The 26,291-nt window shown below is 40.9% G+C and overlaps 1 protein-coding gene across 4 annotated transcripts in view; it reads right to left on the reverse strand.

Moving 5' to 3' along the window:
* Positions 1 to 26,291, reverse strand: part of NOX3 (NADPH oxidase 3) — a 62,314-nt gene that overhangs the window by 19,604 nt on the left and 16,419 nt on the right. For all 4 annotated transcript variants that reach the window (XM_084622754.1, XM_084622755.1, XM_084622753.1 and 1 more), the window contains 5 exons: positions 22,013 to 22,194; positions 20,188 to 20,317; positions 15,251 to 15,343; positions 9,514 to 9,767; positions 6,567 to 6,729 (listed from right to left, as the gene is read on the reverse strand). In XM_084622754.1, coding sequence (XP_084478880.1) covers positions 6,567 to 6,729; positions 9,514 to 9,767; positions 15,251 to 15,343; positions 20,188 to 20,317; positions 22,013 to 22,194 — 822 coding nt within the window. The remainder of the gene's footprint in view (positions 1 to 6,566; positions 6,730 to 9,513; positions 9,768 to 15,250; positions 15,344 to 20,187; positions 20,318 to 22,012; positions 22,195 to 26,291) is intronic.

Raw genomic sequence — 26,291 nt, forward strand, 5'->3', positions numbered from 1 at the left:
AGTGAAGGGCAACAAAAATGATTAGGGGTCTGGAACACATGACTTATGAGGAGAGGCTGAGGGAGCTGGGATTGTTTAGTCTGCAGAAGAGAAGAATGAGGGGGGATTTGATAGCTGCTTTCAACTACCTGAAAGGGGGTTCCAAAGAGGATGGCTCTAGACTGTTCTCAATGGTAGCAGATGACAGAACGAGGAGTAATGGTCTCAAGTTGCAGTGGGGGAGGTTTAGATTGGATATTAGGAAAAACTTTTTCACTATGAGGGTGGTGAAACACGGGAATGTGTTACCTAGGGAGGTGGTAGAATCTCCTTCCTTAGAGGTTTTTAAGGTCAGGCTTGACAAAGCCCTGGCTGGGATGATTTAACTGGGAATTGGTCCTGCTTCGAGCAGGGGGTTGGACTAGATGACCTTCTGGGGTCCCTTCCAACCCTGATATTCTATGATTCTATGATTCTATGAATTGCTGCTCCAGGTTGGGCTAAGGCCAGGCACTAGAGCTGAGTGCTCTCACTTACCCTCTTGATAGCACCCAGGCAGCATGGAAGAGGAAGCTGTCTGATTCAAATGCAGAAGAAACAAAAGCCAGACCAGTAGGAGGGGAAATAGTTGATTGGGACACAAAGTGTGGTGAGACGAGAACTAGCTGGGCAAAGAGAGTGAGACTGGGCAGCAGGGAAGGGGAGACTGGGCCTGGGAGCTGGAGGGGAAGATGGGGTTGTCTGGGGAAGGAGACTGGGATTGGGAGCAAGTGAGGGAAATGTATGGGGCGGGGGGAGCAGGTTGCAAACCAGCTGACTGGGGGGAGAATAGGGAAAATTGGATGAGGAGCTAAGAGGAAGTGGGATTCAGAGCCAGTGAGGGTGGGGGAACCGGAGATTGGCTGCCTTGCAACCTTAATGTTTTTTTAATGTATTATTTGTATAATCCCCCAAAGTGTACTGGACACTTTACTAACCCATAAGAAGCCAGTTCCCTCTCTCTCAAAGAGTATACAATCTAAGAAGAAAAGAATGGGACAAGGGATGTTAGAAGGGATACAAAGCTATAAACAAAGTCAGAAAAGTGATCTTTGGCTCTTGTTTTGTTGTGTCCATGATTTTTATACTGTTTTGGTCTTTTTAAAAATCCTCTCTCTCCTTCTCCTCACCATGCCCCAGTGCCTTGACCTTTAAATATCAAAAGGAAGTCTGACAGGTCTGCCTAATGTGTTTTTGTCTCAAACACAGCACATTTTGAAAACATGTTAATTCCACCTTCAAATTCAGCAAAACAAACTCTTAATTCTAGTCTTGTAGCCCCACAGTTTGTCCACTTAACTGGGCTACTTCTTAAGTATTACTACTAACTAAGCTTTTCATATCCTTGAATAAATCACATTCTATATGTAATAAATTTGTGCTTTGGTGATTGCGATAATTTGGCATTTACAGCCCATGTGTGTAGAATGAATAGGGGTAAAGTTTTGTTTGGGACATGCTTATGGACGGTGAGGTTTTGAAGCTTTGTGTAGAGGACAAATGAGATAGACACAGTGGTCTTTTTAGTACATATATATGCGAGGTAGATGAAATAGACTGAGCTGTGTAGATTCTAGTGAAATGGTAGATGGTGGAAAGGGAATATGTTGTTTTGTATTATAAGGGATTACAACACAAGATATTGGTGTGTTTCACTCTGAAGTGTTGGGTGAATTAGAGGAGGGTCTACGGTTAATGTGAGGGGTTTCTTAGATCTGTACTGTAGGTGAGTGCTCAGGGTCTCTGTCTGAAATGCAGACAAGTTCTGGTGGTGGGAAATAGTGAGCTTTCTGGTGAATAAGTAAAGGATTAGTGTTTATATAGGGTCTGGATTAGGGTTGTTTGCAGAACCTTAACTCTAAATATCTGAGGCCTGGTTTTTTTATTATTACACTGTTTTTACATGAAAATAATCCCATTGCTTTCCATGGAGTTGCTATTGACTTACTGTCATAAATATAAAGGGAAGGGCAAACCCCTTTAAAATCCCTCCTGGCCAGAGGAAAAATCCTCTCACATGTAAAGGGTTAAGAAGCTAGGATAACCTTGCTGGCACCTGACCAAAATGACCAATGAGGAGACAAGATACTTTCAAAAGCTGGGGGGAGGGAAAAACAAAGAGTCTGTCTGTGTGATGCTTTTGCTGGGGACAGAACAGGAATGGAGTCTTAGAATTTAGTAAGTAATCTAGCTAGATATGCGTTAGATTATGATTTCTTTAAATGGCTGAGAAATTAAGCTGTGCTGAATAGAATGGATATTCCTGTCTGTGTGTCTTTTTGTAACTTAAGGTTTTGCCTAGAGGGATTCTCTATGTTTTGAATCTAATTACCCTGTAAGGTATTTACCATCCTGATTTTACAGGGGGGATTCTTTTTTACTTTTTTACTTCTATTAAAATCCTTCTTTTCAGAAACTGAATGCTTTTTCATTGTTCTTAAGATCCAAGGGTTTGGATCTGTCATCACCTATGCAAATTGGTGAGGATTTTTACCAAATCTTCCCCAGGAAGTGGGGTGCAAGGGTTGGGAGGATTTTGGGGGGAAAGACGTTTCCAGACAATGCTTTCCTAATAATAAATAAACCCAGATAAACGTTTGGTGGTGGCATTGGAAGTCCAAGGGCAAAGGGTAAAATAGTTTGTACTTTGGGGAAGTACTTACTGGTAAAAGTAAGCTTAGGAGGTTTTCATGCAGGTCCCCACATCTGTACCCTAGAGTTCAGAGTGGGGAAGGAACCTTGACACTTACATTGGTGTAAATATGAGGAAAATCAGGCCCATAGGCAGTAAAATGTTTCCTTTTGGTAACTAACAATAGTGTTGTTGTAAGTTAACTGCCACGTACAATATTTACAGGCTCATACCTCCCTTGACAAAGGTTTTGTCTGGGACTTTTGAAGTCAGCAGTTGCTATAAGCAGCTGGTACCTCTGAAAATCAGGCCACTGAAAAACATCACTATGTATTTTATCATGGCTATTGGTGACTTTCTCTGAGGAACTGTCCCCACAACCTCTATTTTACCAGCTAATTACTCACACCTTTTCAACAATTCATCTTACAATGTACGACTAGTGCAAATGGGTGGGGAAAGGAGGGGAGGGGACAATTTTCCAAACCCAGTATACTAAGCCAAATTCATCCCCACTAAAGCTGTGCCCATTGCATTTCTTAAAATTGTCATTTGTTATAAATGAGAAATATTTGTAATTAATTAACAGAATTTTTCCTCACAAAGAACATTTTTGCCACAAATAGAGTCCTGAAAAGGAAGGAGAGAGAAGCTGGTGAGGAAAGTTGGCTTATGGAAAAATGAAACTATGAAACACACAGACTCCTAGAAAAATAAAGGTAATAATGGTAAATATGATTTATAAAGAGCCTCCCTTTCTTTCCATCGAGATGCTCTGGGCACTCCACAGCATATTACAAATATGATTAAAATACAATAAAAACACAATAAAATTCACCTCATTAACACTGTAGAATAAAACCGTCCAGGAATGGTGTATTTCTATAAGTAAGCAAATATTCTGAATTTTGTATTTTATTGTAGGGCTCACAGTATTAACTGTCTGTGCTGTTATTTAGGCTCCTCAAACAAACAACAACCCTCATTAGATTTATGTTTCACTAATCCCCACCCACCCCACCTATTATATTCATCATCTTGATGGCTTGCACAGTAAACTGCCTTAAATTTTCCAAGTGCTCTTTCTGCAAATTGAGTTAGATTCAGTATGACTATTAATCAGATCTGTAAGGCAGGATTTTGAGTAGTCTCTTATTTCAATAATGCACTTATACTCCATGCCCTCTTCATCCTCACATATTTATCATTCGTTTTCCTCCACCCTACACTTGGTATAGTAAGCAAGAGCAGAGAGTTCTGCTCTCTCACATAAGGTGCATGCATATACTTCATAAAGCTGCTTTCAGCACAGTGCAGATCATTAATAACTACTCCTTGATGAACATTCACTCCCCCTCCTCGCATCTGAGAGCACCGGGGAAGGGAATGGAGCAACAGATTCAGCTTGAACTCAGAAGACATAGCAAGAATGACTCAGGGGGAACAAGGGAAAAATATTCATCATCTGCTCTTACTGCTGCTCTTAAATGTGTAGTGTGTGGGCTACTCCACAGCTGCTTCTGGGTGGCTGTGGAGGTCCCACAACCTGAGTAACCACACCCCCTTTGGGGTACAGGGCATAGTCCAGCACACTGAAGTTATCTCTAGCCTCCTCCCTCAAAGGTGAGGGTCCTGCATGGGTGCACTAACAAGACTATCAAGAATTTAGCACTCAGCTTTATAGGCATAAAGGCTGTTTTCCAAAAGCAGCTTTAAACACAAAGTTACATTTGACAACATGAACTCTGCAGCCTTTTAGTATTTCCAAATTACTGTATTTTGCTGGAAAGTTTGTGGGATGGGGTGAATCTTAAAAAGAGAACAAGAGGATACAGCTGTTTGCCAGTGTTAGAATCTGAGTTAACCAGTACAGTTTCATAAATTCCAACTGCAAAATTTCAAAACTGAGGCTAGCTGGTGTGAGGAAGAAACCAGCCTGTGCATAACTAAACTGAGTGATAACACTCCAGTCAGGAGTACTGGAATGTCCATCCTAACCATCAAAAAAGCAATATGAAAACTACACTCTAAGGCTATTTAATTGTGAAAAATGAATTAGATAAATGTGTACTGCTTCTGATTTGCTGTGTTTTTTTAAATTATACAGCTGCTGACATTATGCAAGCTATGAGTATTTATATCTCAACTATATGTGGGCAACACTAGGAAATATTAATTTAATAACTGTAATGACAACTGTACTCCAATCAAAATGAAATTGTTTTTTAAAAAAGAAAATCCGCTTATTTATTTCCTTAATCAACATTTCTATGGTACTCATCACTATAGAAGGTGAGCACCACATACTTGGAAACAGATTAAATTATGTGTAATTATATCACAAGTGGAAGCTTTTAGACAATGGAAAAAAACCCAATTACTCTGAGATTAAGTCAATCTCACTTAAATGACTGATAAAAAAATTCTAATACTACTTTGGACTTCCATAGCACCTTCCATCGAGATCTCAAGATATCTTTCCAAAATTAATGATTTTAGCCTCACAACACCTATGAGAAATAAGTATCATTATTCCTATTACACTAATGAAGAAACTGTGAAACAGAAAAGTTACATGTAAAGTAGAAATAATAGTATTCCTGTTTCTCACAGAGGTCCTGTGGGACTTAATGCATTATAGCAAAAAGGCATGGCAAGGTGTAAAATAGCGGGTCACTGGGGCACACCTTAAGTACATTCAGCCTTGTGCCTTTATCCATCCCAGAAGGCAACCAATTCTTCTAGTGCATGCTCTGAAAAGTGACTTACTGCTATTAAAGTATGGGGTATTGTTAATTCATTTTCTCTCTCTCTCTCTCTCTCACTCACACACACACACACACACTTACTTTCCCTAGTCTATTTGGACCCCTTCTCGCCTCCTGCATTCCCAGAAACCAAGCTGCTCTTTCAGCAGCAATGTGTCATCAAACCACCAGTTTTAACTCACTTTATTTTATAAAGATCAAGGCCTAGGACCTGCATTCAGGTCCCTGTGAGTGGACCCTTACACTGGTCTGCCCACAGACACAGTTGCAGGCTCTGGCCCTAAATCTGAAACCCTGAACAGCTCCCAGTTGAGTTTTTACATTAGAAAGTGAGTCAAAATGTCTGGAAGGGCCACAAGCTTGCCATTGTGGATGGGGAAGGGACAGTTTATACCTGCCACTTTCTTCTTAGTTTTCAGAGTAGCAGCCGTGTTAGTTTTTATTCGCAAAAAGAAAAGGAGTACTTGTGGCACCTTAGAGACTAACCAGTTTATTTGTTAGTGTTTCACTCTCTCGCTCTCTCCATTTCCGCCCCAGCTGTCTCTTCTTCACCCTATCCTCACAAGGCACTGCCATATTATTAAATATTATTATTACAAATGATAGTTCAGAGAATTAAGAATATGTTAACTTCAGTGATGCTGTCCAGGACCTGCAGCCTCAGGCACACTTTTATCAATTACATTATTAGAAATAATTCATGTTCGGAACCAGTGTATCTACTGGAGAGTTTAAAGAGCAGGGGTCGAGTACGCCCTGGGAGCTGAGTAAGTCAGCGCCTAAGCTTCTCCCTCACTTCTTTTTTTGTTATAGGTTACCTGGGTATCAAGGTGAATTGTAAGGAGATGCCACTGCACTAGTGGTTGAGGGCAGAAGTAACAAAAATGTTCAGTTAGGTCTTTAATATAGAGTGGGCTAGCAGCTAAAAAATACTTTATCTCAGAAAAGTTCTGAAAACTCATTGGGTCCACTGGATAGCAGACAAATGAGAGAGTTCCTCCATCTCAACAGAAACTAAAGCAATTTCTACCCTCAACTTGAAGGAGCTGGTTATCTAACCTTGACAAGTATTAGTTTATTAAAATAATCCCAGAGGATGTGAGGGCAGTGTACTTTTTAAAGGAATTATAAACAAATTTCCACCCTACCTTCTCCAACGTCAGTTCTGTATTAGGATTACAGCACTTAAACCATATGGATTTTAGAATCGAAGCGAACGGAGTGACTCCTATTCCTGCTGCAATGCATACACTGACTCGATAGTGAAAAACATCTGTAGTTGCAGCTCCAAATGGTCCATCCACAGCCAGTCTGGAGTAACAAAGTATCATTTGTTAAAAGTCAGCAACATATCAATGGGACTTAAAATCCGAGAGATACTGGGCTACATTTTCAAAAATAGTGCTTCTGTTGCATATATTCAAAAATCACGTCTAAACTCTCACACAAATTGCCATCACACAAGGATTTAATTTTCAGTGGGTGGCATTTCATAGCAAAGCAACTATTTTGTGTGAAATGAGGGCACAAGAGCATCCATGTGAGTTAGGGGCCTGGCTATCTATTTAAGCATGCAGTTACAATTTTCAGGGTTTCAGAAATGCGAGCATCCTGTTTTCAGAGCTTTATTTTCCATATTGTACAAATCAAAGGACAGAGGAGCAGATTTATTAATCTTTTTGAAAAGTTTTCAGGATGTAGTCATATAATGAAAGAGAGAGAAAGATCATATGTAAGCAAAGAATTAGTTTCTGAAATCTTTCAGAGGAACAAGTATTTCAGAAATAAAATATACTTAATAAAACTATAAACTATACTTAGAATCAGAATTAAGAGAAATTTGTTCAGGTCTGAATTCTTCTATAATCAACAGTTCTCAATCAGCATCAGTCAATTTGGATAGGAATGATATAAATTAATTAGAGCTGAAAAAGAACTATTAAATCATCTAATCCATTCTTCTCGCAGCATGGGATGTAACCCTACAGTATATTTTTGACTGCTTTGTCCAGCCTAGTTTTAAATTACCCAAGTGATGGTGCTTCCATCACTTCCTCTGGAAGATTGTTTCACAATCTAACATCTTACTTTCAGGAAACGTAGGTTTCCCTTGTTCCTGATTTTCTGTTTACTTGCAGATGTCATTGTGTGACTCACAGTAAAATGAAGTTTAAATAGTATAAATGCACATGCAGATGTTGTAGGAAGAGTTAAGTACACTACTAAGAAAGGAAGACGTAATCATTGTGCAACAGTCCACAAAACACACTTACATTAATTATTTGAAAATCTATTATTTTGAATGTTGTGCTGCTGGCTTGTTTAAGGGTGTTGCCGCAACATGTCCCATTTTCAATTACTCTATTTCCCATTTTCAAGTTATTTGGTTTGCTTTTATTCAAGTATTTCCAATTGTTTGCGTGTGTAATTGCATGTGAAATAGCAACTAAACACATACTAAAAGATAATCTTTGACAATTTAGCCACAAACCTAAATATGTGGTTATATAACAGCTATTTTTCTCTCTACATCGGTCTTGATTTGTGCATGTTGTGCCCGATCCTGCATTTCTTGAGCACTCAAAACTCCCACTGAAGTCAGAGGGAATTTAGGGCATAAAAACATACATGATGAGGTTTGTCATCAGGTGTCTAGATAGCATGTGGTGGGTACACTACAATTATATAAGATGTATCATTCTCTGCATAAAGCATTTATGGAATATTTAGAAGTAATTTTCCGTATAGTGCAGTAATGATTTAGCAGCATGATTTCATTAATATCAGTAGATGTTGATGGCTAAATCCCTGTGCACTGTTTGAAAATTCATCCTTTACTATTAATATTTGAAACAGGCGATTTTTGTTTTGAAAATGAAGTTAAACAAAGGTTACTTACAAAGAACACGAAGTCTCTGAACATATTACTTTCTGCAGATCCTGTAGGAGTTGCATACCATGCCTAACAAGCCACAGAACCTTTTATAATAGTAAATGATTAGGGGACATACAAGCAGCTGCCATGAACCTAAACATTCAGCACCATACTTATAAGTCTCACTCACTTCTAAGAATCCTCAGTACCTCTTTGCCTTACTTAACTCTATACAAAGATACATTTGGGAATGGTTGGGAATGTTGGAGGAAGAAGCATGTTGGTTGCGACATTGGTTGGGAATGTTGGAGGAAGAAGCATGTAGGTGTTCACAGATCAGTAGAGGGAAGAAGCTGCAGGCAACAGATAGTTCCTTAGATCCAATGAAAGTGGGATCAGGACAGCTGGGAGAAGTAGGAATCTTTTGGAGGTAAGGAATGGAGGTAGAAAGAGGGATCCAGGTTGTGGAAGAGAGTTGTAGGACAGTGGTTCTCAACCTTTCCAGATGACTGTACCCCTTTCAGGACTCTGATTTGTCTTGTGTACCCCAAGTTTCACCTCACCTAAAAACTACTAGCTTACAAAATCAGACATAAAAATACAAAAAAGTGTCACAACATACTATAACTGAAAAGATTGCTTACATTCTCATTTTTACCATATAATTATAAAATAAATCAATTGGACTATAAATATTGTAGTTACATTTCAGCATATGGTATATAAAGCAGAATACACAAGTCATTGTCTGTATGAAATTTTAGTTTGTTCTGACGTCACTAGTGCTTTTTATGTAGCCTGTTGTAAAACTAGGCAAATATCTATGAGTTGATGTACCCCCTGGAAGATTTCTGTGTACCCCGGGTTGAGAACCACAGTTGTAGGGGAGCGCAACACAGGGATAGGGAGCAAGATACTATGATGATAGGTGCCATTATAAGAACCTAAATACATAACTTAATAGATAGGAAGCTAGCATATATAAATGGCTACTGTCATTTTAATCTGATTCATAAATATACAGGTACAGCTAAATGGCCATATTTATGTATAAGCTGATTCTGAATCAGGGATTTGTGACAGACCTTCTTGATAACTAAGAGCTCTATGTTCATTTTTCATATTCATTGTTCTTTAGCATAATGACATACTGAGATGATTCCAAGTTTATCATCTAGTACTGTACAAAAGGCAACACACACAAAAGTTAGTATTTAAACCTTGGTAGCGTCCAGGGCTCCTTAAAGACTTTTTCCTCTGCTCCATATGCCTTGAACAGGGCTCGTGTCCAATCCCCAACTACCCTTATGTGCACACTGAAGAATTCCTCCTCGGGAGCCGAGGTAAGCGTGAAAGGATGCCACTCCAGTTGTGATACAGAAGGGCACTGTAGAAATATATACTGGCCAGGCTCCATTTTAAAGCCACATTTCTTCATATGGAGCTCAAGGACTCCAGAGGAATGAGTCACCACCTAAACCAAAGTAAACCACAATAAAAGATCGATTTGTCCTGTTCTGCTGTGTTAATTTTGAATACATGTTCATTTATAGTAAGTTACAGAGCTTCCTCTAGTTCACTTCTACTTGCCTTCAATTAAAAGGAATTAGAAAGTGGGATACACATTAGTTTTTAAGTTGGCAGTGGACAATGTACTATACAGTATATCATAGTGCTACTGTTACTCAACATCAAATTAAGAATTTCCATTGCATTTATTATATGGTATTTTGCATTATGGGTTTGAGAAGTCAAGTGAAGCCTGTGTAAGAAACCATATTTTAGGCAACCTTTAGCTTGAGAGTCAGAGAGAACACAGAACCATATCCCCAGACATATTGGGCCCAATGTTCCTTTCACAGCAATTTGACTCCAGTGTAACTCAGTTGACATGTATGATGTTATTCCTGATTTACACCAAGGTAAGTAAGAAGAACCAAGCCCATTGGCCTTTTCTACATTACGGGGTTAGGTCAAAGTTAGCCGCGTTAGGTTGATTTTAAAATGAATGTGTCCACACAACCAACCCTGTTCCGTCGACTTAAAGGGCTCTTAAAATTGACTTCTGTACTCCTCCCTGGTGAGGGCAGTAGTGCCAAAATTGACCTTGCTGAGTTGAATTTGGGGTAGTGCGGACAGAAATCAACGGTATTGGCCCCCGGGAGCTATCGCAGAGTGCTCCAGTGTGTCTGCTCTGGACAGCACTTTGAACTCCGATGCACTAGCCAGGTACACAGAAAAAGCCCCGGGAACTTTTGAATTTCATTTCCTGTTTGGTCAGCCTGGCGAACTCAGCAGCACATGTGACCATGCGATCCCCCCAGAATCGCAAACGAGCTCCAGCATCGACTGAAAGGGAGACACTGGATCTGATTGCTGTATGGGGAGAAGCATCTGTGCAGGCAGAATTCCGATCAAAAAGAAGAAATGCAAATATATTTGCCAAAATCTCACAGAGCATGGTGGAGAAAGGCTGCAGCAGGGACACACAGCAGTGCTGCTTGAAAGTTAAGGAGCTGAGGGAAGCCTACCAAAAGACAAAGGACGCAAATGGTCGCTCTGGGTCAGAGCCTCATACATGCCGCTTCTATGATCAGCTGCATGCCATTCTAGGAAGGGACCCTACCACTACCCCACCACTGTACATGGACACCTGCAAGGGGGAAGTCTCATGCAACAGGGAGGAGGATTTTGTGGATGAGGAAGAGGAGGAGGAGAAGAATGCGCAGCAGGCAAGCAGTGAATCCGTTCTCCCCAGCAGCCAGGACCTTTTCATCACCCTGGAGCCAATACGATCCGAAGGCGGGATCCCCGACCCTGAAGCTGGAGAAGACACCTCTGGTGAGTGCATATTTGTAACTACAATATAGGATTTAAAAGCAATAGTGTTTAATGTTTGATTTGCCCTGAAGAATTGGAATGCATTCACAGCTGGTACAGCTACTGGAAAAGTTTGTCCACATGTCTGGGGATGGAGCGGGGATCCTCCAGGGACATCTCCATAAAGCTCTTATGGAGGTACTCAAAGTATTCTGGAATCATTGCAGCACAAAGCATGGCAGCCAATGGTCCTGGGTTTTGGTCGCATTCAAGCAATATTCGGTCTATATCTTTCTGTGTTAGCCTCAAGAGAGTAATATCATTCAAGGTCATCTGGTTGAAATAGGGGAATTTTTGTAAGGGAACAGTAAAAGGACCTCGTTCATGCTGGGTTGTTTGCTCTTGGCTAAAAGGGATCATCCCGGAGAATAGCCACGCGGTGGGGTGGGGGAGGTGTGTGCTGCACATCCACCTGAAAACCGCAGCCCTTCCTTTTAAATGTGAAACCCAACCCATTGCTTGCTATGGGAAAGGAGGGCACTGCAGTTTGAAACCATTCCCACATGTTATGCGTAAGAAACCAACCCTGCATACCCTTTGCCTTACCATGGCTGCATGGAAACCGAATTCTGTTGCCCATGCATGTGTGATGTGTCACCATACCAGCAGGCACTCAATATAAAAGGCAAAATGCAACCTTGTACCTAAAGCACATGTGCTGTCTGCTGTGAATTGCTTGATTCACTGTGAAAGAGTCTCCCTTTTGTTCTCAGAAATGTATCATCTTAAATTTTACTCTCCCTTTTTATCTCCCCCCAGGTGCAAATGTTTCTAGGCTCCCCCTATCATCTCTGTCCCTGAGGTTATCACAGATCAGAAGGCACAAAAAAACAAAAACAAAACAAAAAACATAGGAAAGCATTAATTGAGCACAAAGGGCAGAGGCAGGAGGCAATGTGAAGGCTAATGGGGGAGCAAACTGACATGATGAAGCATCTGGTGCAGCTGCAGGAAAGCCAACAAGAGCGCAGACCCTCGCTGTATCCATTGTACAACCGCCTGACCTCCTCCCCAAGTTCCATATCCTCCTCACCCAGATGCCCAAGAATGCGGGAGGGCGGGGGGAGGCTCTGGGCACTCAGCCATTCCACTCCAGAGGATGGCCCAAGCAACAGAAGGCTGTCATTCAAACAGTTTGATTTGTAGCGTGGCTACAATAAGCAATGTGGCCTTGTCCTTCCCTCCTCCCCCACCCCACCCCACCCGGGCTACCTTGTCAGTTATCTTCCTTTTTAAAAAAATTAATAAAGAATGCATGGTTTCAAAACAGTAGTTACTTTATTTCAAAGGGGGGAGGGTGGTTGGCTTACAGAGAATTAAAATCAACAAAGGGGACGGGTTTGCATCAAGGAGAACTCACAACTGTCACACTGAAGTGTGGCCGATCATGAAACAGGTTTTCAAAGCCTGTCTGATGCGCAGCATGCCTTGCTGTGCTCTTCTAATTGCCCTGGCATCTGGCTGCTCAAAATCGGACACACAGTGATTTGCCTCAACCTCACACCCCACCATAAATGTGTTCCTCTTACTCTCACAGATATTATGGAGCACACGGCAAGCGGCAATAACAATGGGAATGTTGGTTGCGCTGAGGTCTGACCTAGTCAGCAAATAGCACCAGCGAGCTTTTAAACATCCAAAGGCACATTCTACCACCATTCTGCACTTGCTCAGCCTATAGTTGAACTGCTCCTTGCTACTGTCCAGACTGCCTGTGTACGGCTTCATGAGCCATGGGAGCAACGGGTAGGCTAGGTCCCCAAGGATAACTATTGGCATTTCAACATCCCCAATGGTAATTTTCTGGTCTGGGAAGTAAGTCCCTTCTTGCAGCTGCTCGAACAGCCTGGAGTTCGTAAAGATGCAAGCTTCATGCACCTTTCCCAGCCATCTCACACTGATGTCGGTGAAATGTCCCTTGTGATCCACCAGTGCTTTCAGCACCATTGAGAAGTACCGCTTGCAGTTTACGTACTGGTTGGCAAGGTGCATTCTGTCTATTGCCCCACCACAGTTAGGGAAACCCATTGCAGCAAAGCCATCCACTATGACCTGCACATTTTCCAGAGTCACTACCCTTGATAACAGAACGTCAATGACTGCATTGGCTACTTGGATCACAATCGCCCCCACAGTAGATTTGCCCACTCCAAATTGATTCCCGACTGACCAGTAGCAGTCAGGCATAGCAAGCTTCCACAGTGCTATCGCCACTCAATTCTCAACTGTCAGGGCAGCCCTTATCTTGGTATTCCTGCACTTCAGGGTGCAGGAAAGCAGCTCACAGAGTTCCAGGAAAGTGGCCTTATGCATGTGAAAGTTTTGCAGCCACTATGAATCATCCCATACCTGCAACACTAAGTTGTCCCACCAGTCTGTGCTTGTTTGCCGGGCCCAGAATCGGCATTCCACTGTATCAACCAGCCCCACTGCCACCATGATGTCCCAATTGCCACAGCCCATGCTTTCAGGAATGTCTGTGTCCATTTCCTCATCAAAATCGTCCTCATGCTGGCGTCTCTTAGCCCGGTTCTGCATATACTCCAGGAGTTTACAATGCTCACAACAGCAGCGGTGAGCTAAATGGGCTCCATGCTTGCCATGGTATGGTGTCTGCAGGAGAGCAGAGTTGCAGTGGAAGTGGTGGTTGACGTCGGATGCCACGAGAAATAGATATTTATACAGAAAGACGAGAGGACCTGTGAGGTGGATTCATGGCACCAGGAGAACAGAGTTGCAGCAGAAGTGGTGGATGATGACAACATGGAGAAATTTTCTATTGAGACTGAGCTCATTTACAAGAGCAGGAGAGCAGAGTTACAGTGCAAGCGGTGGATGCTGATGGTTAGCAATCGTACTGCACCATCTACTGACAGCAGCACCCAAGACACAACAGCAGCTGTGACGGTGAGCTGAGCTGAGTGGGCTCCATGCTTGACATGGTATGGTGTCTGCACAGAAAAAAGGCGCAAAAAGATTGTCTGCCGTTGCTTTCATGGAGGGAAGGGCGACTGACGACATGTACCCAAAACCACCCGCAACAATGTTTTTGCCACATCAGGCATTGGGAGATTAACCCAGAATTGCAATGGGTGGCAGAGACTGCGGGAACTGCGGGATAGCTACCCACAGTGCACCGCTTTGTTAGTTGATGCTAGCCACGGTAGTGAGGACGTACTCCGCCGACTTAATGCGCTTAATGTGGACATACGCAATCGACTGTATAAAATAGATTTCTAAAAATTGACTTCTATAAAATCGACCTAATTTCGTAGTGTAGACATACCCACTGAATACAATTCTAATTCACTTTCACTAAAAGCTCATCTCAGTTAAGCAACTGAGTTTTTAAATATCATGAATGGTTGTGTAACAGAAATTTCAGTCCACTGAAATTCTCATTTTAGTGACTTTACCATCAAGGCTTCATCTGCCACAATTACCCTTTTAGACAATGAGCTTGAGTCTGATCTCACTTAAGCTGGTTTCCCAGCTGTGTAACTCAGTTGCTTTCAGTGGAATTATTCCTGCTTTACTTACTAATGTAAGTGAGTTAAGCAGGCCTTGAACTTAAAGGCAGATCCTCAGCTGACATAAGTTGTCAAAACTCAACTGAGTTCAATGGAGCTATGACTATTTTTACCAATGAAGGATATGCCCCATAATCCCCTTCAGATCTCCAGGCTCCAAGGGTAGAATCCTGGATCCCCATTAAAGTTAGTATGAGTTTTGCTGCTGACTTCAATAAAGATCAGGATTTCACTCTATGGGCCTAAAGAGGGAGAGACATCACCTGATCACAGGTTGCCTCATCAGTCTGGTACATTGTGGATCAAGTTTGCTTACATGTAGAACTTATGGACTCACTATTGGAGCGGGAGCAAAAGCTAAAACCAAATTAAAAAGCAATACTTTGCAAAACTACATGGTAATACTGGAAGAGCTCACGAAGCCAGCAGTGAAGATGAGGTTACAGAGTGGTCATCAACAAAACTAGCAAATAAAACAACTTCTGTTGATAAAACCATTTCATTTGTACGTTGGTTTTTATTCAGACATTTAGACTATATTACATACCTTTGTAATGACAACTTTCTGCTGAAATCTCCAGAACCTAACCATTCTTTCACAGATGTATACTACCACAGGACCTAAAACCCATTTCCAAGCCTGTAGAAAGTTGCACAGAAAAAGACAACAAAACTTAAATCAGCAGTTAGCATAAAATGACATGATTTGGACCTTTCTTCTGTGGCTTTTGGTTGACCTAGGAAGAGAGCATATTTCTTGTACTGTCTACTAAGGGACAAATTCTTGCATTTGCCTGAAACAAATATAATGAATTCTTTAATGGGTACACTACAAAAGCTGTGTTAATGTACATCTGTATTCTGGCCAAGATCCTCCCTTTAAAAGCTTTTCCTACTAACAGACAAAAGGATTAACTACTTAGGAGTTGTATGTATATGTCATTGCTAGGTCATGGAGTATAAATGCATATATTTATGGAGAAAAATCCAGAGTCTAACTCCCTTGCTTTTGTCACAGAGACTCTGAGACATTTCAGAGTAGTCAGAATAGGGGTAACCAGCTTCTCCCCAGTGCTCTCATTGTTGGCTTTCCAGTATGCAAATAGGCTTTCCAGCACTATCCAGAATTAGATCCAAAATGTTCACTTATGCTTTAAGTATATATTCTCACATAATCAGTTAGTCTGTTCTGTATCAATAATTGGACTAAGCTGATTTATGGAACTAAACTGATCATACTGTAGGTATACATGATCATTGTACTTTGCTGATCATATATACTGATCAATATAATAATCAAAGATACATAGCTGATCATGTATTATTAGTTGATAATTGTACTCAGTTGGAGTATAATAGCTTTAGATAATTAGATATAATTGAATCTGCAAGATTACAAAAATGCAGACATTTGTCTGTACAGAGGACACCATCATATTTCCAGTTTCATAGATGGAAGAATGCACAAACAGATCATTTAAGCTAACCAAAGACCTGAAAAACATGTGCCTTTTCAAGCCACCTAAATCAATATTTGTTTGCTGAAACATTGACTTTGGTGTACAAGCTGGAATGATGCTAGGTTATAAAGCATCTTATGAGAAGGACATCATTCATATTATGTAATTTCTTTAGATGGTGCTAAGGGGATGGAGTTGCAATTTGCCTAGGATAAGTCTTGAAAATTAAATTAAAAATACCCATTTAAATAATGGTGAGAGGCTGACAAAAGTAAGAAGATTCTGAGTTAAAGCAGAAACTCAGCTCATTCATTGCCCTAAAGACTAGAAATGTCTTTGCACAGTCAGCAGTTTGATGTGTCCCTAAGTTAGCGTAGATCAAGTTACAACAATGATTAAACCGTTTTTCTCCTTTGTTTGTACTACTTGTAAATAAAAACATGTAACAGGAATTGTCCTTTGTAAGAGCTCAGCCAAAGCTTTGAAATGAGCCACTTTGATCATTAGCAAACAGCTTTTAAACTCTTTCGTTTGAACATGTCTTCTGGATGGTTAAGAATAACAGAGCATCCTCCAGGACTGGGTGGACTGGTAGGTGACAGATGTCCTTCCCTGGTAATCAGAAAATTTACATTCTTTCCCAGGTGATGATTTCTCCTCATAATTAGAATGAAGTGAGATGGTGCTGGACTGACTCAAGATAGGGATTGATGATATAAAGTCTGACACAAGTTAATGGGAATTGTGTCACTGACTTCAGTAGGAGCCAGATCAAGCCCATATGGGTTGACAGATACAATACAAAGTATTACAGAAATGTCATCATGGCTTTTACCCTCTGGGTGGTTTTTTGAATGGAATTCAGAATTAGCTACCAGATATTATATCATTGCGTATTACACATCCAGAAAAGTAACATTCTTACAGATACCATATGGTATTATCACAATCCATTTAATATAATGTGACTTTAAGTTTATGGCTTTGGGTATGCAGGAAAGTCTGGCAAAGGAGATCTAACAGAGAAAAGGATAAGTTCACTAGTTAGCTTTATGATAGTTAATATTAGACCATGTTGTTGGAAGCAAGCTTCTGTCTGTATTCACAGAGCATAACAGTATATTGATTTTTATGGAAACACTGTAGCTGAAATTTTTAGAGAGGCATTCATTTCCTCATTAATTGTGGCTAACAATAGTTTAAGAAAAATCTATGGCAGCCATTAAAAGCATTACAAGATACTGAATGTTATTTTTTCCTCTATTTAAAAATTTTTGAATGGAGGTACAGAATCCTTTGGAAATCTTAGACATATTCTGCAGATCCCCAGGTGGACTTCAGGTTGAAAACCACTGCTTTAGATAGTAAGTTCTTAGGGGATGGAGTTTCTTTATTAGGACTGTCAAGTGACTAAAAAGATTAAACACAATTAATCGTGTGATTAAGAAAATCAATCATGCGATTAATTGCGCTGTTAAACAATAATAGAACAACATTTATTTAAATATTTTTGGATGTTTTCTACATTTTCAAATATATTGGTTTCAAGTACAACACAGAATACAAAGTGTACAATGCTCACTTTATATTTATTGTTGATTATAAATATTTGCACTGTAAAAACAAAAGAAATAGTATTTTTCAATTTACCTCATACAAGTACTGTAGTGCGATCTCTCTCATGAAAGCTGAACTTACAAATGTAAAATTATGTAAAAAGAAAAAACCAAAAACCAAACTGCATTCAAAAATAAAATAATGTAAAACTTTAGAGCCCACAAGTCTACTCAGTCCTACTTCTTTTTCAGCCAATCACTCAGACAAACAAGTTTGTTTACATTTTCAGGAGATAATGCTGCCTGCTTCTTATTTACAATGTCACTTGAAAGTGAGAACAGGCACTCTCATGGCACTGTTGTAGCCAGCTGTCAAATATAAAGGGAAGGGTAAATACCTTTAAATCCCTCCTGGCCAGAAGAAAAACCTTCTCACCTGTAAAGGGTTAAGAAGCTAAGACAACCTCGCTGGCACCTGACCAAAATGACCAATGAGGAGACAAGATACTTTCAAAGCTGGAGGGAGCAGAAACAAAGGGTTCTCTCTGTTTGTGTGTGGTGGTGGTTTTTTTTGTTTTTTTTGTTTTTTGCCAGGACCAGAGCAAAAATGCAGGTCAGAACTCCTGTAAAAAGTCAGTAAGCAATCTAGTTAGAGATGCGTTAGATTCTGTTTTGTTTAAATGGCTGATAAAATAAGTTGTGCTGAATGGAATGTATATTCCTGTTTGTGTCTTTTTGTAACTTAAGGTTTAGCCTAGAGGGATTCTCTATGTTTTGAATCTGATTACCCTGTAAGGTATTTACCATCCTGATTTTACAAAGGTGATTCTTTTACTTTTTCTTTAATTAAAATTCTTCTTTTAAGAACCTGATTGCTTTTTCATTGTTCTTAAGATCCAAGGGTTTGGGTCTGTGTTCACCTGTGCAAATTGGTGAGGATTTTTATCAAGCCTTCCCCAGGATAGGGGGTGTAGGGCTTGGGGGGGAAAGACGTTTCCAAGTGGGCTCTTTCCCTGCTATATTTGTTAGACACTTGGTGGTGGCAGCAATAAAGTCCAGGGACAAAAGGTAAAATAGTTTGTACTTTGGGGAAGTTTTAACCTAAGCTGGTAAAAATAGCTTCTTAACCCTTTACAGGTGAAAGGGTTTTTCCTCTGGCCAGGAGGGATTTAAAGGTGTTTACCCTTCCCTTTATATTTATGACACCAGCATTGCAAGATATTTAAGTGCTAGATGTACTAAAGATTCATATGTCTCTTCATGCTTCAACCATCATTCCAGAGGACAGGCTTGCATGCTGATGACGGGTTCTGTTCGATAGTGATCCAAAGCAGTGCGCACCGACGCATGTTCATTTTCATCGTCTGAATAAGATGCCACCAACAGAAGGTTGATTTTCTTTTTGGGTGGTTCAGGTTCTATAGTTTCCACATCAGAGTGTTTCTCTTAAGACTTCTGAAAGCATGCTCCACACCTCATCCCCCTCAGGTTTTGGACGGCACTTCAGATTCTTAAACCTTGGGTTGAGTGCTGTAGCTAGCCTTAGAAATCTCACATTGGTACCTTCTGTGTGTTTTGTCAAATCTGTAGTGAAAGTGTTCTTAAAATGAACAACATGTGCTGGGTCATCAAGACTGCTATAACATGAAATATATGGCAGGATGCGGGTAAAAGAGAGCAGGACACATACAATTCTCTCCGAAGGAGTTGAGTCACAAATTTAATTAATGCATTATTTTTTTAATGAGCATCAGCAGCATGGAAGCATGTCCTTGGAATGGTGGCCGAACATGAAGGGGCATGCAAATGTTTAGCATATCTGGCACGTAAATACTTGCAATATCTGCTACAAAAGTGCCATGCGAATGACTGTTCTCGCTTTCAGGTGACATTGTAAATAAGAAGTGGTCAGCATTCTCTCCTGTAAATATAAACAAGCTTGTTTGTCTTAGCGATTGGCTGAACAAGAAGTAGGATTTTTTTAAATCACAAATGGTTTTTTGAGTTAATTGCGTGAGTTAGCGGCGATTACACAACAGAGTACGGCTGTCTGTGTACACATCAAACATGTTGTTTATACTGAATAAACAAACAACAAAAATGCTGTAAATAATGGATTTATACACAGAAGGCTTGATTCTGAAATCCACAGTCTACACTGGGAGTTTGCCTGGTTAAAAAGGACTATACCAAAAACAGTTATTACGGAATAATGATACCTAGCATTTTTCATCTGTAGATATCAATGTGCTTTACAAAGGAGGTAAGGATCATTATCCTCATATTTTAGAGGGGGAGACCATGGCACAGAAAAGTGCACTTGCTTGTCTGAGGTCACCCTACAGGCCAGCAGCAGACTCAGGAATAGAACTCCAGCATCCTGAGTCCAGGTCACGGCTCTAGCCAATGCTATTCTGCTGCCTCAAGAAAGGGCATAAATATAAAGATGACATGAGCATCATTCTTACCACAGGTTCACTGCCAGAAAATAGTGGCAAAGGACATTGAGTGGCTTTCTCCCATTCTGAGTAGTGATCTTTACAATAAGTGACATTGTGCAGCAACAGACTCTGCGGCGTCTGACGTCGGACGAGCTGACTTAACACATAAAAAAAAAGATACACACAGCTGATATGGTCTCTTTTGTTGTTTTGCTATACTAGTATGTTAACGAATACTGTACTGAATGCAGAAATGGAAATATCTGAAAATATGGCAGCTGGTTTGTTGTCTTAATGTTGTTCTTTCAGGTTGTTTCAACCATACTTCTTCCACAAGGTTTTTAGGTTTTTCATTGTCAACCCACCAAATGCAGTGTGTATGCTATGCTATAAGTATGTAGCAACACCACTGCAGTTTGGAGAGTCAGTACGTGTAACATGGATCTCTCTCTCGTCTGTGGATTGAGTCAGAAGGTAAGCTCCTTGGACCAGAGACCTTATCCTCCTCTATATGTGAACAGCTGGCGTTGCTCAGAAAAATAAAATAGTCACTCTTTTCTTTGCAGCTTTAAGAAACGTATTTAAAGAGCACCAAATAATTGTGAAGAGCCTTAATGAGATGCATGTTTTTAACATATTTACATTCTAACTTCTTTACACTAGAGAATTTACAATGAAGTGAATTTCCTTGAACATACCTTCCTCAACTATTGAGTTTAAAAATGTACTACGGCTGGTGCTGGTTGTGGGTGAAGAAGAGGGGATAATGGAGCTAGGTCAAATTGTTGCTCTTCTTTTTCCCTTTCAGATTTATTTGGGGTCAGATCTTGGCCATCCTGTGCACTAGCGCAAGGGATTGGAGGGGATAAAAGGTACTTCCTGTACAAAGGGGGCTCCTGTATAGAGCCACTGCATCTCTCCCTCTCTTGGGTGAACAGGAAGAAGCAAGAGCGGGTGGGGAGTAGACAGACCCTTGACTCTTGCCTCCCCTTACTCCCAAGTGTGTCCAGTTGAGTAACTAGGCTGCAGACGAGGAAGTGTACCTGTGACATTTGTTGCAGTTCACTCATGCCCAGGAGCAACAAGAAGAGTAGGAGGAAGACTGAACTCCCTGAGTCAGCCCCCTCCCAAATTTCCCCTATCTACGAGCTAGATCACAAACTGATGATTCAGTACTTTATTATTTTCTCAGGGGTCCTTTTTTGGATCACAGTGTGGCATTCTTAAGAATGCTGAAGAGCAGTTTACACTACGCGTATTTGAATAGGAGTGGAGTGAAGTCAGTGGGACTACTTGTGGAGTAATGTATTAACCCATTGCCTGTCATGCTAATCAATATTGTCTCATTGTTTTCTTGGGCTCCCCCACCAGTTTGTCTGTATCCATCTGTTGTTTCTTGTTTTGTAAGCTCTTTGGGGCAAGGACAGTCATTTCATAAAGAGTTTGTACAGCACCTAACATGATGGGGTCCTGGTCCATGACTAGCACTCCTAGGTGCCATGTTAATACAAATAAATAAAATGAAATAATAATATTAATAGTAATAATTAGTTTGAGTAATGGTATCACACTTTGTCCATGACGGATTAAGGGATCAGAAATAAGGAGGCTTCTAGACCAGTAGGGTGCTTAGGTGCCAAAGTCCTGTTTTTAAGCACCCGTGTGATCCACAAAACAGCTGCTTGGCTGCTGCATAAATCATATCAAATACCCCACTCACACTCACTATCATAGGTTTGAATCTTGTGTGATCCTAAAGTGTTGATATCATCATCATCATATATATACACACATATATATATATATATACACACACACATATATATATATATATACACACACACACACTCACCCCATACCATGGATAACCAGACCGACAAAGAAAACCATGAACAGGTGATGGGTATACCAGAACACCTCATAGAATGATCTTCTGATGATCTCTGTGGATGAAGTTATGATCAGAATGAAAGCCACAGTGATTATGACACCAGTTACTCCAGCTATGGTAGTTAGTATCTGTGTTGTTGGGTTCTAAAATAAGAATAAATTATTATGTATAGAGACTAAATCAAAGATGCAGCTTCAGTATAAGAATGAATTTAAGCAACAAACCAGACAAGGCAAAAAGCTTAGAAGCTGCATGAAAAAAAGGTTATCTGTTCTGTTATCCATTTAGATTTATTCCGAACGTGAATGTAAATATTAACTGGAATTTGTCTGTTTCAGCAATTGATAGTAAGAAATTACATAATCCTGCTAGTACTTGCATCTATTTTTGTTGTACAAGAGTGCCTCAGGAGAGAGAGAGAGAGAGAGAATAAATTATTAGAGTTAAGAGTAGGTAAAAAAAGAGGTAATAACCGGTACAGCATTGAAAAAAATCATTTTGAGAGAGATAAATGTGGGGTGCTCAATGGCTGACAGACTGTAAGAAGCATGGATCTGCTTTGTTCTTATTTCACTTTAACTTACATAATTTCAGGCAGCAATAGATGCCCCTGACAGCCTTGAGTTCTGTTGCCAGTGCTGTCTCCATCAGGCATTCATTCTGACTGCAGGCTTCCGGAATTCCAAAAGAGCTGCAGACTACACTTGAAGATTTACCCTTTCAGGGCTCTAAGCTGTTCTCCTCCAGGATGGATGATGCTATCCACACACTGAAAGACTCGTGCAACACTTTGCTCACTGGGAGTCTACACTTCTGCTACTAAAATGAAGCAAATTTAAATCACAACCCTACCTGAGACCATTGTTCCATCAGAGGCCCCAGTACATAGAAGATTAAAGACCTTTTTGATGTTACCTGCCATCTTCCATGACAATGGGCCCTTCTCACCAGACATTTTCTACCTCAAAACAGTCATTTTGACTCTTTGATTGAGGACAGCACACCAATTATATCTCCTCCTTTCAGGATCACAACGATTGTATTGTACATGGCAGAAGATCATGTTCGACAAGTTGGTACTCAACCCACTGGATATGTAATCCAGTTCATCTCCCTCCCTTTCCCCAACCCACTCTCCCCATCCCTTTTCAGAGTCTTCTCATGAGAGCTATGGGTTGCACAATAGAGGATCCTGGAAGAATTTATTCCTGCTCCCTTCTAGTTCCAAAGAAGTCTGATGGCCTCTGCCCCATCCTAGATCTAAGAAAGCTGAACAAATTCATCAAGAAAATCAAGTTCAGGATGGTCACCCTTGCTTATATTATCCCTTCCTTGAAGACTGGAATGCTGCCCTCAATTTACAAATGCATATGTCCATGTGGCGATACATCCTTCCCACAGGAAGTACATTCAATTTCTGATAGCCATCAATGACTGCCTGTACACAGTGCTTCCTTTTGGCCTTCCGAGCATTTTCACCAAGTTCATGGTGGTGATAGAAGCCCACATTCATCATCTGGACATTCACATATTTCTTTACATGGATGATTGGTTGGATCAAGCAGCATCAAGGGATCATGTCCAAAACAGCGTCCTAGTCATCAGGCACGCGTTCTTCCATCTAGGTCTGAAAATAAGTTTGAACAAATCACAGCTACAACCAACTCAGCACATAAAACTTTTATAGGAGCAGACCTCAACACCATAACAAACATGGCTATCTTCCACAGGAAGTCTTCCAATCTATAGCCTTCTTTTCAGAAATCCTCAAGTTCAATCCAACAATGACAGTGCGAGTCTCAGCCACATGCCTCATTTACGTGATTAACTCTTCATGCCAGACTTCACCTCTGTTGACTGTAGTCTTGGCTTCATTTGTATATTGATCTTCCAGGCATCTGCTGGACATGCAGATTTGTGTTTCCGTGCAAGTGCTTCAGTCTCTGGATTGGTGAATGGATCAGCAGAACGTATGCAAGTGAGTTCCATTTCTGTCCCCAGAACTGATTATGTCTCTGGTTACAGATGCATCTGTCAAAGGCTAGGGGGCCCATTTTAGTCAACTTCAGGCTCAAGCTCACCTCAGGAAATTTTCCTCCATATAAACATGCTGGAGCTCAGGGCCGTACATTGGGCCGACAAAATATTTATGCTCATATTGAGAATTGGGTGATTCAAGTTCTCACTGACAATACGACTGCTAGGTTTTACATGAACAAGCTGGGAGGGGCAAGGTCATCTCAGTTGTGTCAGGAGGCTATCCTCCTGCGGAATCTATGTATTCAACACAAAGTTTCTTTGAAGGCCTTCCATTTTCCAGGAATGAGAAACACTCTTCTTTCAGTAAGGTCTTCATAGACTTAACATGAGTGGTTGATCAGGATGGATGTTATCTTTCAGGTTTTCCACCATTGGGGGTACCCACTAATAGAATTATTCACAACAAACCTCAACAACAAATGCATGAGATTTTGCCCAAAGGTGGATCGCAACCCCAGTTACATCATAGATGCTTTTCTTCTTCCCTGATTCAGTCATCTTCTATATGCATTCGCTTCTGATCATTTCATTCAGAGGGTCCTAAGGAAGCTAAAACAAGACAGAGCATCACCAATCCTCATTGCACTGGTGCGGCTAAGACAGTATTGGTTCATGGATCTATATCAGCTTTCCATCAGGTCACCGATAATTCTACCTCTGGGTCAGGGATCTTCTGTCGCAAAACTAGGGCAAGTCTCTACATGTGAACCTCAAATCTCTCCATCTTATGGCATGGATGATCTCTGGTTAAATATTCAAGAGAAAATGTGCTCCTGAGAGGTTTGGGTGATCTTAGTGAACAGACTCCACTAAAGTCACATACGCAGCAAAGAGTAAGAGATTTTCGATTTGGACATGTTCCCATCATTTCTTTCCCCAATCACACAGAAGTCACATATATTGGATTATCTTTTGCATCTCAAATCATCTGGCCTTTCAAATACTTCTATGAGAGTTCACCTGGCTTCTATTCCTACACTACATCTGCCAATAGACAATTTTCCCATTTTTTTTCCTCATAAAGTCATAGACTTTAAGGTCAGTAGGGGTCATCATGATCATCTAGTCTAACCTTCTGCACATTTCAGGCCACAGAATCCCACCCATCCACTCCCATAATAGATCCCTAACCTCTTGTTGGGTTACTGAAGTCCTCAGATCATAATTTAAAGACTTTCACTTGTTTCTCAGTTTTTGAAGGGCCTGGTCAAGATTTACTCTCTTGTGTCTGATCTTATAACCATTTGGTATTTGAATCTAGTGCTTTCCAAACTGATAGGACCTCCCTCCAATCTGTGGATATGACTTCATTATCTTTGTGTATGAAGATTGAGTTTTTGGTGGCAATTATTTCCATCAGTAGGGTTTCAGAGCTTCAACCTCTTTTAGCTTACCCTTCTTTTACTGTCTTTTATAAAGGACAAGGTATCCCTTCTGGGCCACATCCTAAATTTATACCCAAGGTACTGTCATCTTTCTACCTATGTCAAACAATTAATCTTATGGTGTTTTTTCTCCAAACCCCGTGTATCTAAGGCTGAGGAGGCTCTCCATAACTTGGAGTGTTCATTAAGCCATGGCTTTTTACTTGGGCTGCACTAGATCCTTCAGGACTGCATCCCAGCTCTTTGCAAGCTGTGCAGTGTCATCTCAGTGACTCTCACACTGGGTCTCTGACTATATCAAGCTCTGTTACAATCTTACTAAAGTCTCTCCTCCATTAATAATAACTGCTCCCTCTGCCAAGGCTCACTCCATTGCCTCAGAATGTGATGGGGTGTACCACCACCACACTGGGGCTAGACCAATCACTGTGGGCCCAAAGGCCCTCGCCCCTCATGCCTGCTATGCATGCTCCAGGTGGAGAAGACAGATAAAAGGAGGCAGCCCAGCTCAGTTGGGGCTGGCAGAAGGGGAGGAAGGACATGTACTGCAGGCTCCTGCAGAGTAGGGTGACCAGACAGCAAGTATGAAAAATCAGGATGGAAGGGGGTAATAGGAGCCTATGTAAGAAAGACCCAAAAATCAGGACTGTCCCTATAAAATCAGGACATCTGGTCACCCTACTGCAGAGGAACCAGTGACGCTCCAGGCTGTTGGGACTGTGGACCCAGACTAAGCAGCGAACGACCAGTCAACCATGGAGTCTGACTGGGACACTGAGCTGCTGCCAGCCAAGGAGATACCGGAGATGGGCCTT

This window comes from Lepidochelys olivacea (assembly GCF_965140295.1).
Source record: "Lepidochelys olivacea isolate rLepOli2 genome assembly, chromosome: 3".
Taxonomy (NCBI): domain Eukaryota; kingdom Metazoa; phylum Chordata; order Testudines; family Cheloniidae; genus Lepidochelys; species Lepidochelys olivacea.